Source organism: Lytechinus pictus, chromosome 3, assembly GCF_037042905.1.
Source record: "Lytechinus pictus isolate F3 Inbred chromosome 3, Lp3.0, whole genome shotgun sequence".
Lineage (NCBI taxonomy): Eukaryota > Metazoa > Echinodermata > Echinoidea > Temnopleuroida > Toxopneustidae > Lytechinus > Lytechinus pictus.
The window spans coordinates 69,928,588-69,947,033 of NC_087247.1; the positions used below are offsets into that span (position 1 = coordinate 69,928,588).

Consider the following 18,446-nt stretch of genomic DNA (forward strand, 5'->3'; position numbering starts at 1 on the left):
ATATTACAGTACAATGAATTTGAGATTATAATTTTTTTTTTATCCATTCTGAATTGATCATGTGAGCTCTTGGGAACATGTTTATCCATCAAAATCCACAAGCATACAATCAGTAGCGCCCAATTAGAACATTATATCTATGGGTTTACCATAGCAACAAGGCGACACGACATGTGCTCTGACGACAATTGCTCCAGTCCAGGGGCGGTGATCCGGAGGGAGGGGGGGGGGCACAGTTCCCCCACTTTTTGAAGCACTTGAAAGTGCCCTTTTTTACGCAAGAAAAATGACCCCCGTCAATAATTTGTACTGTGCCCCTTTCACATGAGAAGGACCCGTTTTATGTGCTACCAAGTGCCCCGTCTCGTATAAGTGCCAATTTTTACAAAAATACCCCCTCACGAACGTGTTCTGTGCCCCTTTCACCTGATAAGGACCCGTTTTATGTGTTAAGAAGTGCCCCTTTTTCTTCTGATAGGTGCCTGTTCTTCATATCAGATAAGTTGTCCTTAAAAACCGCTCTTTTCGTGCCCGATGAGTACCCGGTTTCTTTATTTTATCGTTCTGCTTCCTTGTGCAAGTGCATCCTTTAATCGCATAATCCCTTTCAAAATATGATTTCCCCCTTTCGCTACTTCTTTTTTTTTATAATGAAATTTATCCCTTTTAACGTATATCTAAATGCCCTACTTTAATATGCCCTTATTTACCTATAAAATGTCACTTTTCTATTCTAGATTGTTAAAATGTTCAGTCTTTTAATGTTCTGATGGCTTTCCTTTTCCTTTAGAACAAGTGTTTCTGTTATATGATTCTAGAAAAACGCATTTTAAATTGATGAATTTCACATAAGACACAACTATTGCCAAAATATTGTCGACAGTACAATACACTTTGGCAATTCCCATAAAAAATAGCATCATTGGTAAGACCATGGTCCATGGTAAGACACAAGAAAATAATATTCTCATTTTAATAGGTTATTACTTATTTGTTCAACCTCGCTCCGCCGCCCCTGATCCGGGCTTTATTTCGTCTAAGATACAGGGATAAGGGTTGCAATAGGGCTTAATGATAGGTTTAGGGTTAGGTTAGAATAGAATAGGATGTAGTGTTAAATCCAGGGTTGAGGTTGGTAATTGCATTAATGTGAGGAATTTGCAGCTGAGCAATTGTCGCCGGAGCAAATGTCATGGAACCAGTATAAACAGACACTTGTGTTTCTTGACCAATCAAAATAAATTAAATTTTGTTTTAGATCTGACAACCTGGCAGACGACAACATTTTAAAAAGGCGCTCATGATGTTTGAAGGTTTGCATGGTTGTGTTGGTATGGTATCGCTAAGAATAGTTAAAGTATAATATTGACCATAAATAACAAGGCGAACTAACATTTTTGGGACGAGTGGTAAGAACGTTTTTACCACAAAAAAGTTGTCTGCATTCGAATTTGAATTGTCTTTGAACCACCCATTTTGCCAAAAACAAAGTATGAAATATTATCAAGACAAAATTCCTTGCAATAATTATAGCTTTTTATCCAAGAATAAAAATATTGTTAATTCAGACATGATAATAATGTTGAAGATGATGATGATGATGGTGATGATGATGTGATGGTGATGATGATGATGATGATGGTGACGATGATGATGATAGTAGTAATGGTAGTAAAGATAACTACTTTTCACGAAGGTTAGTACAATCAGCTATAGACAGGGGCGGCGGAGCAAAGATCAAAGTGGGGGCGGGCACAGAAAATCCGAAAAAGAGGCACCTTTTCTTTCGAAAAAAAAAGTATCTACCCCACTCACATGATTCATGAAACTAAAGGCACATGGGATTATTCTTACAAGCTTTTTCCTTCATAAGAAGTAACATCTAAAAATGAAAATGTTGTTTTCTTGTTTCATAACCAATGATGCTGTTTCTTCATGGGAATTTGCCAAAGTATTGCTAACGCTGGCTGTTCCTGTCGACAATTTTTTTTTTTGCAAAGGCTGTGAGGTCCAGAGCTGCCCAGAACACGTTCGTGGGGGGGGGGCACTTATCTTGGGTAAAAAGGGGCACTGATACGAGAAAGGGCACCTATATTATAAGAAGGCAAATGAGCACTTGCTCACACATAAAACGGGTCCTTCTCAGGTGAAAGGGGTGTAGAACACGTTCCTGAGGGGAAACTTTTTGTTAAAATCGGCACTTATACGAGAAAGGGCACTTGGGTGAAAGGGGCACAGAATACGTTCTTAAGGGGGCATTTTTTTGCGTAAAAACGGCACAGTTTTCAGTGCTTCAAAAAGTGGGGGCACTGTGCCCCCTGCCTCCCCCCAGTGTCGTCGCCCCTGGTTATACGCTGATCTTTTAGCGGGCATGCATCAGATAGGCCTACTTCCAATATCATTAACCTAGTTTTATTCTTTTCATTCTTACTATTTTTATCAGTTAACTACTTGTATTATACAAGGAGTGATGAAGACACGGTGAACTGCAAATATTTTATCATGAATATCTTAAAGGGATGGTCCGGGCTGAAAGTATGTATAGCTTAATAAATAGAGTAGAATTCATTGAGCAAAATGCCGAAAATTTCATCAAAATCGGATAACAAATAACAAAGTTATCGAATTTTAAAGTTTAGCAATATTTTGTGAAAACAGTCGTCATGAATATTCATTAGGTGGGCTGATGATGTCACATCTCCACTTGTTCTTTTGTATTTTATTATTTGAAATTAGGTTTATTCAAATTTTTTCCTCCAAGAACTAGAAAAATTGGATTGACAACTGATTTAGTGCATTAGCTATTTATTGCTGCAACTTATTTCATTATAAGGGAGACATATTATTCACACAAGTATGAAATAATGAAACAATTATGATTTTATGTAATAACATAAGAAAACGGAAAGTGGAGATGTGACATCATCAGCCCACCTAATGAATATTCATGACAACTGTTTTCACAAAATATTGCTAAACTTAAAACCTCAATAACTTTATTATTTGTTATCCGATTTTGATGAAATTTTCGGTATTTTGCTCAATGAATTCTACTCTATGTATTAAGATATAAATATTTTCAGCCCGGACCATCCCTTTAATATGATTATACAGCTGTGCTCACTTGGGTTGTGTATAGTATATTGCAATCACCATCATGAATATGCGAAGACAAGTGCAATAGCATTGTTTCGAAATTTGTAAAGGGTTAGAAATTACTTAACCACCTGAATGTAAGCTCGCACGGATCTCAGTGATGTCACCAACTGTTCGTCTCTTATTGACTCTGTATAAATCTCAAAGTTCCCACTTAAGTTCTTGTCTTCCCTCTCTCAGACCAAAGTCTCTTCACGCCAAATATGTAAACTAAATATCCCTGCATGCGTCTATGTTCTCTCACAGGTAAGGAGAAGCAAACTGATATAAGCAGAGCAGACTTTTAGGTTAGGCATACCCATTTATAAATAAGATAATCGACGAATAATACACAATCCAACTACACTCGATTGAAATGAACTCCAAGATATGCCCGAGAAAAACTGCTCTCAAAAATTCGAATTACCATCCTTTTTATGAGAGCTAAATCGAGCAAAGCATCCTTGAGCTAGTTTATATCCTTTCTATCATGTAAATTAATTTACCCTAAACTTTGAATATTGGACTTACTCTTTTGAAGGTATAGTCGATGCGCCAAAGTTGGCATAATAAAGGTTTACATTTTCATATTTTGTGTGTAACAAAATGATGCCATCAAGAATTATCCAAGGGTGTTCAAAATTGACTAAACTAAAAGAAAATTGGAATTAAATCAGCAGATTGAATTTTACAAAAATCATTTAATAGATTGTTCTTTTCATAATCTATGATTAAATTCATTTCTCAATTTTGTGTAAAAATAGTGATCATATTATTTAAGGTACGATTGACGATGATTATCTCAAGTTACATCAAATTAACTTGCCGGTCATTCAGTCAAAAGAAAACCCTTTTTAGAGTGTTTACAGTTGCTGAAAAAATAACAAGGGTTTTTCGCATCCACAACGCACGATCGATTCAAGAATAAAGAAAATGTATTGACAAATGACCTTCGTGACAACGAACAACCAACAAGTCTTCGTCGAATATTGGTTACTCAAAACAGCAATTTTTCGTAGGAAGAAGCTGTTGTTCCTTTTCACCATTAAAAAAAAGATCTACTGGATGTTCATTGTCATTTGATGGGCATTTTCGATACATCTTCTGTTGTCTTGAATCCACCGTGCGTCATAGCCCCCCCCCCCCCCAAAAAAAAAAAAAAAAAAAAAAAAAAATCCGTTATATCTATTCAGCAACATAAACATTCCTAAACTATTCTCTGCCGGTGTTTTTATCAATAATACTATAATCTTATGATCATCTATCCTAGAAGGGCAATAAGTGAATTTCCTTTGTCTAATCAGGGAAAATATATCATAGTCAGGTCCAGATTTGAGAAAAGTAGACTGCCTTAGGCAAATCGTGTTAATGCTGAATTTAGAAGTGTTTTAGCATAATTTGAGGGCGCCGAGTCCAAATTTGCTGTTTGCTTACCTTGATTATTTTCAAGATGGCGTCTAAGATGGCCGCCATTAAATGAAAATTAAAATAACCGACACTTTATCTACCCTAGACATCGTTTTCGGTGCATACATTTATTCAATGGTGGAGGGGGTAAAAGGAAAGAATGAACATAAGCACTCCAGGGTACCTGAAAATCCAAGATTGTGTAAAAATGGCTGCCATGGCCTAAAAATTCACAATTCATCTATTACCTATTTTAGTGTCTTATTTTGGTTTTATTCATTGGTGATTTCAAGGGACAGGGAGTAATCTGGGACAAGTTACAAGGACAGTCAACGGTCCACTATGTCCTAAAGGCCCCCTCACACCTAACCGAATTGCCTGAAATATGCCTTGCGATGGCTGGCGAAAGGCATTTTTTTCTAAATCGTTTTCAATGGTGACTGATATTAAATCATATTTACCCTTCGTGTTTGGGTTCGTAGATCTTCTGAACCATGTGAACTAACAGCTGCGATTATTCAAGTTCGCGCGGAAATTTTGAACATGTTTAAAATTTCCCGACGAGTTGAAAAATCGTTGGTCATCTGTTTGAATTCACATCTCTTATTTAGTCTGCGGTAATCGTTCGTTTATCGTTCGTGTGTTTTTGTCGCGCATAGTCCCTCTTCGCGCTTTTGCCACAGTGGACCGATCTCGAAAGAACCCGTAACGAAACAACACGATGACACAACGAACAAGATTGCCTGATCTATTGCCTCGTCTTCGTTTCTAATCGCACGCCATATCAAACCATTGCTCACTGTTCCTTCGTCTTATTGGGTTATATCAACCCTTCGCTCGCCTTCGGTAGCAATTTTCTCAAAGAGCTGAACCGAAAAATCGATATCCTTTGCATGTCATATTTATCCTTCGCTTATATACCGTTCGTTGATAAAATTGGACAATAGTTACTGATCGCATGATTTGACGGAAATTTTCGTTGAATTCGCGTGCATTTCGTCCATTTTCCCATTCGTCACCCTTCGTCCGCCTACATTCGGTCAGGTGTGAGGGGGCTTTTAAATCCAATATGGCTTTCAAAATTGGAGTCTAAAATAGCTGTTTTTATCTAAAAACCCTAAAACCCGACATAGTCATGATAGTTTGTTTAATATCTGCCTTGAGGATATGATGTTGGTGTCTAACCCATGGATTTAATGGGTCAAGAAATACGTTGGGACAAGTAACAAAGACAGTTCATGGTCCTCCATGTCCAAAAATCCAAGATGGTTTGCAAAAATGGAATATAAAATGTCTGTCGTTAATTACAAACCGACACAGTTTGTCTAATAACCGCCTGGAGAATATGATTTAGTATGACCCATGGTTTCAAGGGTCAAGTATTACATAGGGACAAGTTACAAGGACAGTTGGTTGTTCCAGTATGTCCAAAAACCCATAATGGCTTCCAAAAATGGAGTCTATATAATGGCCGTTCTTACCGAAAAACTGACATAGTTTGTTTAATATCAGCCTGGGGTATATGATTATGTTGTTTAACCCTTGGTTTTAAAGGGTCAAGTATTATACTAGGATACGTTACAAGGGCAGTCGATAGTCCTGTCTGTCTAAAAATCCAAGATGGCTTCCAATAAAGGGGTCTACAATGGCTGCTGATACTCAACAATTGACATAATCCATTTAGAATCTATCTGGGAGATAAGATTTTGGTGTCTACACTATGGTTTCAAGGGTTAAATAATGCCTTTGGTTTAGTTACAATGGTATGAAGCTGTCAATTTTGCCTATTACTCAAAGATGGCTTTCAAAATTAGTCTAAAAAGACTTCCATCACCTAAACATACTCATAATTAGGTGAACAAAAACTACCTTATTGTGGTTTGAAGGCTAGAATAATGAATAGGGACAAATACCATGGATGGTCAGTTTTCCTTTTCGTCGTAAAAAATCCAAAGCGACTTCTAAAATTGCGTAAAAATAACTGCTGTCCCCTTATCATGAAACCATATATACGATAGTCCTATATAAGCACTAAAATGACGTGTCTTGAAATTATTTATGGAACATTTTAGGTGAAAGTGTACCTTATTTTTGAAAGTTTGTTTTTCGGATATTTATTTATTGTTGCTCCACCATCTAATTATGTTACTAACTCTTGTAAAACATATTTTTAAGAGTCTTAAAAAACATGAGTATAAAAAACAGAGACACCAAAATAGTGGCGCTAGATGGGATATGAAGTATTGTAAGTTTTGTATCAATGGTGGCCAAATGGAATGTAATTTTTGGAGTGTTCCACTTTTTTTTTTTTTACAAAATAGACAACAGCGTGTCCTTGCAATTCGAAAATTTTCGTGAATTTTTTCGGACCGCGCCGCTCGCTGACTTTGTAGCTTGAAGTCTCGCGCAACTTTTGAAACCTAAATTTGTAATAATCGGGCATGCAGTTATAAAATTGGGCAACATTATGGACTTTTATTAACAGTCATTTGATTTGATGGTATTTATGATTGAAATAATTTCCCCGAAGATTTTTTTCGAAAAGCACTAGAAATAAAAAAGAAAAAAAAAGAAATACATAAGAATTTTTTTTTTAATAATAAATTACATAATAAATTGATTTTCCTACCAGATTTGTTTTCAATTATAGTTGTTAAAATGTCATAAAGAATATTTTCACCAAAAATTAGCTTTGTAGGAGCTTTATTTAGTGAATAGAAGCAAAAATATAATTGTATGAATAAATTAGCATAATTAATTCATATAAAACATACATGAATTTCGTGTGATTTACCTATGCAATAGTGTATACATTGATATGTCATTTTCTACCTTCGTGCCAATTTTCGTCACGATCGCGCGATCCGCAGCGGAAATCTGGGAGGGGGGGTGGTCTAAAATCCCCACCCCCGGACTTTAAGCTCTCAAAATGGCCCAGGTAAGTTAGGGTTCAATGGTCAGATATAAGATATGAGATATATTTTCTTTTTACTGGTGGTAAGCATCACAGTATCCCTAATTTAATTCTTATATATTTAATAAGTAGGTTTGCTTACGGCTATAATGACACGAATGCCTATCGGGAAACAATTAGAGATGTTACTCCTAAATATATTCACAGTCAAATTTCTAAACCAATTTCTTTATTGTTTGTCTTATAGTAGCGCAAATATAATACTAGGTTACATTTTTACTATACAGATTTCATGCAGAAAAAAAATATGTCACAATCACTTGAATGATAACAAATTTCAGTGCAAACCAATTTAGTACATTTTCACTACAGAGAGAACTGTTTGCAAATAATAGATACAATATATTGTTTCGCCATCATTTTCCGCTATTAACATGATTAAAGACATCACCGGGTTCTTAAGAATACTTAAAACAAAATTTCAACTTTTGTATTATGTACTTTAAAAGGGAACAGGGTATGCGTCATCATCTACCCGAATTCAATCATTAGAAATCTATGGGGTTCTACTTTCTTTAGAAATGAAGAATGGCCAAAGGTGATTAACATTAATACATTTACAAATTTACAATATAAAGGACGTGACAACTCCGAAAGCACATCTTGTAGCGAGAGTTCCATACAAAGTAGACAACAAAAACAAAGAAAAAAAAAACAGTAAAAAATAACGACCAAAACATGGCAACTATACACATTATGTCAAATGAAACAGTTAATGAATCGTAAACAAAAAATCCCACACTGAAACAAAGCAAACCCCTCAATATTGGGAACGGACATATTTCATTAGTCTAAACTTAAACCAATTTAAAGATTGTGCATTTCTGATGTCATTAGATACTTCATGTACTTTGTTCCACTTTCCCGACCTATAAAACGAATATTATGTTGATAAATACACGGCTTTTGTCTTGGCAAAAGTACGAATGAAGAAGAGCGTGTATTTTATCTGTAAATCCTGATTTGTATTAAACAAAATGCACAGGCATAAGCCGATAAAAATGAATCGCTGGTAGGTGGTAATATATTTTAAAGTGAGCAGCTTAAGGCCTGGTCCCACTGGCCGACGGACATAAAACGTATTCATAACGGATACAGCGGACAAGCACAATCGGGGTGGCTCCATCCGTTTTCATCCCCCGGTTTCATCCGCTCCAGACAATGGACAAAAATGGGCGAACAATGAAATCACATTGGACGGATAACGTTTTCTAACGGATGGCAAGATTCTTTTCCGTTTACATCCTCTCTGCATCCGTAAGTGCAGTTGGACCAAACCTTAAAGTCCTGGATATTATTGTTGTACTAACTTTTGATCTAGCGTTTGCTCCAGCTATGATTCTTACAATTTTATTTTGCTTTGTGACCAGTTCTTTAGATTAGACAGAACGTACTTCCCCAAACTAACAATTAGAAAAGTACAACATTCGTAACATATGAGTTGGTAAAAGTACAATTATCTGGATTTTCTTCTCTATAAATATATTGTTCTGTATGTGAAATTTCCATGTTAATTTTGAATCAATAGTTACACCAAGAAATTTTGTTTTTTCAACCTTGGGAATCTCCACACTATTCAGTTTGAATTTTACAGACTCTGTTATGTAACTTATTACGATTACTGAAAGTGATGAAGTTTGACATCATTTTAACACTCATTTAACAGATCGCCTTTTTGCCTGGAACCACGTGCTCAGCCCACCTGTTCTTGCAGAGAAGCTAGATCTTTACCATTTGACAGTATATTTGTATATCATCAGCATATAATATGAATGATGGGATATTTGACACATTTACAATATCATTTATGCACAATATAAGTAATAGAGGCCCTAACAAGGACCCTTGTGTCACTCCGGACACTATTTTGTTAGGTTCTGGAAAGCAGATATTATGTTTATTATATACCAACTATGTGCTAGTCCTCAAATCCTGTGGTGCATTTGGCTAGCATGATATCATTATCAAAAGCGTTTGAAATAATAATAATAACGTAGTTCTTGTATAGCGCATATCACATTATGTCATAACGTCCCTATGCGCTTCCAAAGGACTTGGATATTATTACCCTGACTTAACCCCCGCAGCCTTTTTACAGCGCGGTGGCATTTCAAGGAATAAATTCCTGCCAGGTATCCATTCATCTCACCAGGGGCCGTATTCTGAAAATTGTCTTCAGAAATATTCTTGTATCTTTATAGTTACAATAAAATCCGTATTCTGAAAACTCTTGTATCTTATCTTGTAAATTTTCTTGTAACTTTCACTAATTAAGCGCTTATGACGTTAGAGTTACAAGTGATGCGTTAAGTTAAAAACGGAGCATATACCTCTGTGCGCAAGATAACAGTCGAGATAAAAGGTATTCTGAAAATTATTATTCTCTTATCTTTGTGTTCTCTCGGTCAACAATGATAATTTCTTGCTGCATCCCGCAAGAACTTCATGTTTTACAAAAGGAGACATTCCAAAGACGTTATAACGACGGATTGGTAGACTTTTCAGCAATTGAAAATTGGCATTCCAGATGATGAATCTTTTCAGAGAAAATGACTCTGAGAAAAGCCACGTGTATTTTAGCACAGTAACGTACAAGCATAAGCGTCGGTGGCGCAAAGGAAATTACGCCGCATGTCAACAATGCGCCTAATAATTTTTTTTTCTTTTTTTTGGTTGACCGAAACATATAAAAAGTTTAATGATTGGTTGATGATAAAATATTAGGCGTGTCAGAGATTAAATAGGGGAAGTCCTTACAGAGATAAGACAATTTTCAGAATACCGATTTAAGACAATTTTAGCGGGTTGGTATCTTGCTGAGTTACAAAGAAAGTCAAGACAATTTTCAGAATACCACCCCTGGGTTGAGTGCAGCACAACGTGGATGAATTCCTTGCTGAAGGAAATTACGCCATGGCTGAGATTCGAACCCACGACCCTCTGTTTCAAAGTCAGAAGACTCATCCACTGGGCCAGAACGCTCCAAATATCTATAAAAACACCCACAATAAAACAATTGGGTTCAAAATCGCGTCTACAAACTTTTCTACAATAATAATAAAGGCCATAAAAAAATCTTGTTTCGAAAGCCACACTGATAGCTACCCATTATACTAAATTTATTTAGAAACCTAACAGTGCGTTTATATACAAATATTTTCCAAAAATCTGTAAAGAAACAGCAGAACAGGAATGTTAATTAGATTGTTAACATTTATCAACACTCTTAAACGCAAGTGATACTCAAGCAATTTCTAGTTTACCCGAAAAGATTCCCTTCAAGTGTGATCCCATTTTTCACATTTGTTTACTTTCCACCAAGATTGAAAAAAAAATTACCTTATGACACATCATTTTCCTATTTTGAATCGACCAACACCGTGAGTAACACTATTATCAAGCCAATAATCAAGACACCGACAACAAGGAAAACTTGGTATTTTGGTGACCTCTGAATATTCTGACAGACACTATTCACTAGGTCATACAGCATGTACGGGTAAATGCCTGGGATATGCTCTGGTGATTGGCTAGCATCCATGAGGAATGCACGTAGCTCCTCCCACTGACTATTACCAAGCTCCACCTTCTCATCTAGTTTCCCTCCCACCATGATGAGGTTAGCGCATTTGAAGGTTGTTGGCTGCTTGGAAAGAAACGCATCCATCTGATTGCGGTACTTCTCGACCGTGTCCAGGTTGTCTGCTCTGAAATCGTGGACTAAAACGCAGATCTTTGTTTTGCCTGTTGATAAATGTAAAAAAATCATTAAATAAAATTTGTGTTCGTTAGATTCATAATTTCTTTTCAAGGTTTCAACGGGCATGGACACGGAGAAGCGGGGTGCTGCGTATATTTTTTTCCATAGGCAGCACCCCCTGGAATTTTGGTAGGTGTGAATTTTTTTTCAGCTTAACAAATTTACATCAGCACCCCTAGTAAAAGTATACCAGGATATAAATAGGTAAAGTTATACATGTACAACAGCATTGGCAACTCTTTTTATTTAAATATTGTAAAGAAATGGATAAAGAGAACAGTGGTAGGCGTAGCTTAAATCAAGGTTCCCCAGAGCTATCTACTAGTGTGCTTTAATAATTTATTATCATTTCAGAAGTTCTTTCATTGCTATTAGATATATAGAATGCGGTATGGTGTGAAGGATATATATATATATATATATATATAAATCCACATATGAATAGTGCAAATCACCATGTTAAGAGTGCTCGACTATATAGGAGCAATAAACAACAAGTAGAAATTAGTGTAACTTCATGCACTACAGATCTGTTACAAAGTGAAGTGATCTACTAAATCACTTCACTTTGTACCTGAAGAGTGGGAGCGGCGTTCTTGCTGTTCCTACGAAACAGATCTATGTAGTGCATGAAGTTACACTAATTTCTACTTGTTTGTTTATATAATAGATATATATATATATAAACCCCTCAAAAACAAGTTTGGAAATCTGAGTTTGGCCATTAATTTCTCCCAACTTCCAATTTTTACACAATGCATATTTGACATCATTTAAAAGATCATTTATTTCTCTTTAAAATGATACCATGCTTGTTATGATCATGCCATCAAGAAAAGAGCAGGATTCAAAAGTGTTGGATGAGGTCTGAATTGAAAAGCTGCAAAACGAGCAAAAAAAATTTGGAAATCTGAGTTTGGCCATTAATTTCTCCCAACTCCCAATTTCAAACAATGCATATTTGATATCATTCAAAAGATCATTTAATCTTCTTTAAAAAGATACCATGCTTGTTATGATCATGCCATGACGAAAAGTGTTGGATGAGGTCTGAATTGAAAAGCTGCAAAAGGAGCAGAAATAGTCATGAACAGAGGGTCAATACAGAACATGATTCCTTTGTCTGTGTCAATAGAGATGAAAATCCATTCAAATCAAGCCCCTGCTTCTGTAGTGATGGTTCTGTGAGATAACATGGTTTGAGTCGTGGTTTGAAATACCCATGCATGTTTGTTTGTTATGTGTTTGCTTGTGCAGATGTGTGTTTATGTTGATGAAAACAAAAGAAACCGCTGAGAAAAGAACAGTGACTTTCAATATTGTGTCATTTTGCAACTTTTGAATTTTGACTTGCCCCACATTCCAAGGAACTGCACCTCTATGTGAACAATAATCACATCATGTAGGCTATCACTTCAAAGAAAATTAAATGATCTATTCATTGATATTAATTACACATTGATATTTACTAAAACCGATGAGGAATTATCGATTCAAAGTCAAAAGAAACCGCAGAGAAACTCACTCATCACCACGGAAAAAACAGTGACTTTCAATATTGTGTAATTTTGCAACCTTTGAATTTGACCTTGCCCCACATTTCAAGGCACTGCACCTCTATGTAAACAATAATCACATCATGTAGGGTATTACTTTAAAGAAAATTAAATGATCTATTCATTGATATTAATTACACATTGATATTTACTAAAACCGAGGAGGGATTATCGATCAAATTCAGATTTCCAAACTTTTTTTGAGGAGTTTATATATATATTTGGAAGATTATGTCTCCTCACGGCGTTGTCTTCTTTTGTTTCTATATATATGTGTGTGTGTGTAACCAGGCATCTTCTCCTTAACATGACTACTGTGTATATATATATAGTATATATATATATATATATATATATATATATATATATATATAAATGTGTAAAGTTTTACATGTAACAGCTTTGGCAACTCTTTTATTTAAATATTGTTAAGAAATGGATGAAGAGAACAATAGTAGGTGTAGCTTAAATCAAGGTTCCCTTTGGAAAAATTGGTGATGCCGAAAAAATGTCTCTGCCGGGAATCGAACCCGGGCCCCCAGCTTTGAACGCCGGTGCCTTAACCACTAGACCACAGAGACGGGTTAGTGGCTAGGGCGACCCCGATCCGATTGACCGTCAGATAGACAGATTTTCGACACTATACCAATTATAATTTCCTTTGTCGGGTGAAGGTGGGTTTCAAACAATGACAAGCCGCCATGTATATATATATATATATATATATATATATATATATATATATATATATATATATATATATATATATATATATATATATATACATATATATATATAGATAGATATATATATATTTGTTGTATACACTAACCGAGCGCTCTGACGGCATTTGGCAGGAATTCATCATAAAGGGCATCAGTAACATCTGTGATGGCGAACCTTCTGTTGTTGATAGAGTGACACAAAATCATGACGTCGATTCCCTTGTTTCGAAAACTAAAATGATCAATATCGTTGTAGGGTAGCTCGAAGTAGCGAACATCGCTTACGATATCGGTATATTTCAGAAGCAACACATCGATGAAGGCTTGGATGTTGAATACTTGGGCAGAAGTACACACCGAGACACGAGGCCTTCTGGTCGTCTAAATATAAAGACGGGTCAGGGGATTCCGGAAATAACATTTGAAACAGAAGCAAATTATGAAACAAATCAAATCGTGAATTATATCAATCGCATTGCGTATCCCCCTCCCGTAGTTTTCCATTGAGCCCTATCCTATGCCCAAGACAACCTTGATTTGGGTCTATTTTATTATTATTATTATCATTACTATTATCATTTCTATTATTACAATTACTAGATATCATTATCATTATTAAATATTATTGTTGTTGTTATTATTTCTTCTTTATCCCCTTCTGTAGTTGAAGGAATGGTAAATAAAAAATAATGATAAAACATGAGTACAGAGATGGCAATGCACAATATTACGTCATAATGATGAATAAGATAGTGCCTACAACAACAAAATACAAAAATAATGATTTTCATGATAACAATAATGATGATAAACTTAGTAAAATGATATTGATAATATTTACAAAATCATTATTAATGACAATAATGATACACAGCTACTCATTACACTTCTACTGATACTAGAGCTTAAGCATATTTAGGCTTACCTAATTCTCTTAGTTGGTAATATACATCAATTACAATAATGATAGAGAAATCATGTGACTAGTCCATTATCTCACATCACTTCCTTTCTCAAACATGTCTATTAAAAATAATGTAGGGAAATGGGATTTACAGTGAAGCCTTCCACAATAGCGTACATGCCTGTGAGTAATGTCTGATCCAAAAATAAAGAATCCGTGAGGTGAAAAAATTCGAGAGGGACTCTTTTCCACGTAATTAAAAGGCAAAAGAATATTATGCAAAGATATTTTTTTGTCTTCGTGGGAGGTATTCACTAGCGTACCTACGGGGGGGCAGAGGGGACAGACTGCCCCCCTGACGAGTCACAACCCATGCAAGGGACATATCCATGCCCCCCTGACGAGTCTTGAAGACTTTTTTTTGCTTGTCAAATTTTTTTCTGGTACGAAATCCTGTATTTGTGGTTGAAGACTTTTTTTTTTGCTTGTCAATTTTTTTGGCGGACGAATTGGCCCCCCCCCTGTGGAAAATCCTAGGTACGCCACTGGAGGTATTTATGACATTTAATTTAAAATCGACTAGCAAAGAAATCTATACCAAATACAATAGAGGTCCCCATTTTACATCTCTTTGATTTCACTGTCTTTCTGTTGTACTGATCTTATTACTCTTTTTCTAGAAATCTCAAATTAATGACCAAATCTCTTTTTCAATTAAGTTTTTTATTAACTTTTTTTTTTCAAGCAAAGAGACATCTTTGAAAACACTAAACTGCCCAAAGGCACCTCTGTTTTCATGGTAAAAACAAAATCAATTTATAAACTAAAAAAGGGAAATATTTTTTAAAAGAGAAACTTATTTACCAATGCTGATGAACAAGACAGGCCCTGTCATTAATGATTGCTTTTAACTTTTCATAAGTGAGAAAAAATCTAGAATAGATTTTTTAACCATTTAATTTTTCACAAGCCCTTGGTTTCCATCCTATGATGAACAGTAGGCAAAATAAATTAGGAACATTACAGAAATCGCAGCAAAATTTGATATACGCCTAAATGGGAGTATATTGGACTGCTAGACAGTTGTGTTTGAGGTAATACGATATATAATAAGTGTTTGCCATGCAAGGCTAACTGCTGTGTACTATATATTCCCCTTGAACATAACATTAAAATATGAATGTTACCTGGTTCATGTTTACGACAGTGTCGTACCGTCTGTCTCGAGATGGCATAATTTTTTGTCACTCCTCCTTCCTGGACTGAATCTATAGCTTTTTTTAATCGGTAAACTGTCGGTATACAAGTTTTTATGGATTTAGTCTAAAAGAGAATATCCTGTGTGAATCTATCTCGATTTCCCTGTTGACAACCACCAACTATGTCTACACTACATAGGTTTCGTATACAATAGAACAACGATAACATTCGGGGGAATCCCCAGCACTATACGCCGAGTATGTTTTACATCGGTTATTATGGTGACCGTGCAGGGTTAAAGTTCACTTGAAATTACCATCATCTACAGTGTTAGAGATACAATTATGATATGAACTCAAAGCCTAACAAGAGGAGTATGCTAATATTAAGAGAAATTTTGTACCTTTTAAGATGCTGATATTGACAATAATGATTAAAACGATAAAGAAAACAGGGTTACAGTAATATTGCAATACTGATGATTTTACTCCCATGTCCGTTTGTAGGGCTAATTTACCAATAACTTGTTGTTTCTCCAAAGCAATGAAAAAAAATGAAAATGCCTAAAACTACAAATTTCTTCAGATTTGAGGAAATTTTGGTATTTTGCCCATTTGATATTACTCTTATAATTCAAATCATCTCTTAGCCGATTAGTACCCCTCCATTGTCACTTTATTCTTTGATTGTACGGATATTACTAGTATGATCTAATTTCTAATATTTTTCTTGCACACAAATATCAATTATTAAATTTTCGGAAACAAAATTGAGATTTCAGACCAAAAAAACGAGAGATTCTAAGTACTTTTCTAATCATGATGAGTATAGGTATAAAACTATACAATCGATGCAAGCGCGAAGCGCGAGCGGAAATAAAAATGAGATTTCAAACCTAAAAACGAGACATCAGTGCACTTTTCTAATCATGAACAGGATAGGTTTGTAACTATACAATTGATGCGAGCGCAAAGCGCGAGCGGAAACAAAATTGAGATTTCAGACCTGAAATGTAAATCAAGAAAATGATGGGTAATTGGATATATTCTTAAATTAATAATGTGAGCGCGAAGTGCGAGCAGAAAATTTTCAATATTCTGATCTGAAACTCCACACTGAATGTAAAATGGTTTGAACAGATAAAGAATACTCAGACGAACATAAGAATAAAGATTTGATCAAAATCAGACAAGGAATCACAGTTATTGCATTTTAAAGATTAGCATTATTCCCCACTTGTTCTTTTGTATTTAATTATATAAAATTAGATTTATTCAATATTTTCCTTTCAAGAACCAAAACAGTTGAATTGACAACTGATTTAGTCCATTAGATATTCTTTGTTGCAACTTATATATATCATTCATTCTGGTATGAAAAAAATGAAACAATTTTGATTCCACAAGGAACAGCTAGGATAGTGGGGATGTGACAGCAATGATCAGCCCACCTATTAAATATTCATGACGACATGCATATCACCATTTTCATAAAATATTGCTAAACTTTAGAATTAAATAACTTAAGTAATCGTTATCAGATTTTGATAAAATTTATTTATTTTGATAAAATGTATTTGATATAAATATTTTCAGCCCGGAGTACACCCCCCCCCCCCCAATCAAGCTGCGTATCTGAATAAAACATGCATGCGCGTGTTTAGAGTTAGACCTATAGTATCTGGGCATTCTAAATACATTTTTTATGATAAAAATAAATAATGCGAGCGCGAAGCGCGAGCAGAAAACATTTGATATTCCGATCTGAAAGAGGGTGAATTTAAACACTATTTCAAGTAATGTGTCGGAAAATTCTGAAGGGGGGGGTCTACAAAACGTCGTTCATTTTAATTACATATCTGTCATTTATCATACCTACCACTAGATTTCTAGGAGATGCGCTGCCTATATATATGGAAAATAACACACGCAGCACCCCCAAATTTTGGGGGTGCTTCACCCCCCAACACCCCCGATTCCCAGCCCGTAGGGCCATGGGACAGGGCGAAAAAGACTGTGAAATTTGATTTCTATTACTTGTAATTTTTGTATACAATACACGGGCGGTCGGGCGCGCGCTCACTAAATTGATTCGACATAAAACCTGGAAGTTTCAAGTCCAACCACCCCAGTTTGTATCACGTATTGCGCGCGACTACGTCTGTATCGGAGTGCTGCCCCGCTGGAGCTTGATTGAGTCGCGTTATATAGGAGGGATGTTATTGGAATATGTGAAAGACTATGTAAATGATTTGCGATTGTCTGATGTGATAATTATGTACATTATAACATATAAAAAAAAATACAGGGGGAACCTGATTTCGTGGGGGTGCTGCCTATGGAAAATAATACACGCAGCACCCCCAGGATAATTTCTGGGGGTGCTTCAGCACCCCCAGCACCCCCGCTTCTCAGGTCCCTGACAAAGCTAGGTACTGTTTGTAAAGACTAGATCTATAAGGCGAGCGCAAAGAGTGAGCTGACATTGATGAATATTGTCGGTTTTTATGATTACATGTAGTTCCCTTTTATGCACTCTTTAAAATCTCATTTGTTTGTTATGTTAATAATGATAAAAATACAAAGCGCTTTTTGCCCGAGGATACAAAGCGCTGCACTGCAAAAACTCCGGTGTTGATTTAACACCAGCCCGAAATCTATATATGTCCACACCAGAGAAGTGTTAAACAACACCGGTTTTGGTATTAGTCTAACACCAGATAGGTGTTTATACAACACCAATTGGTATTAAAACAGCATCGGTTTGATTCCAAGCTGGTGTTGTT

The 18,446-nt window shown here is 35.6% G+C and overlaps 1 protein-coding gene across 1 annotated transcript; it reads right to left on the reverse strand.

The window, feature by feature from the left end:
- Positions 1–7,656: 7,656 nt before the first annotated feature.
- On the reverse strand, positions 7,657–15,922 carry LOC129256126 (uncharacterized). The gene is made up of 3 exons (XM_054894406.2): positions 15,649–15,922; positions 13,665–13,938; positions 7,657–11,260 (listed from the first exon to the last, which is right to left on the reverse strand). The coding sequence occupies exons 1-3, from the start codon at positions 15,694–15,696 to the stop codon at positions 10,875–10,877; spliced, it is 708 nt and encodes a 235-aa protein (XP_054750381.1). The 5' UTR covers positions 15,697–15,922; the 3' UTR covers positions 7,657–10,874.
- Positions 15,923–18,446: the final 2,524 nt, after the last annotated feature.

Bases quoted from the DNA above. Each gene is read 5' to 3' on its own strand.
- LOC129256126 (XM_054894406.2), bottom strand. From the start codon at position 15,696: ATGCCATCTCGAGACAGACGGTACGACACTGTCGTAAACATGAACCAG. The intron at 13,939-15,648 runs GTAACATTCATA...CTTTATATTTAG, and splicing joins CTGTCGTAAACATGAACCAG to ACGACCAGAAGGCCTCGTGT. The intron at 11,261-13,664 runs GTTAGTGTATAC...ATTTATCAACAG, and splicing joins AAATGCCGTCAGAGCGCTCG to GCAAAACAAAGATCTGCGTT.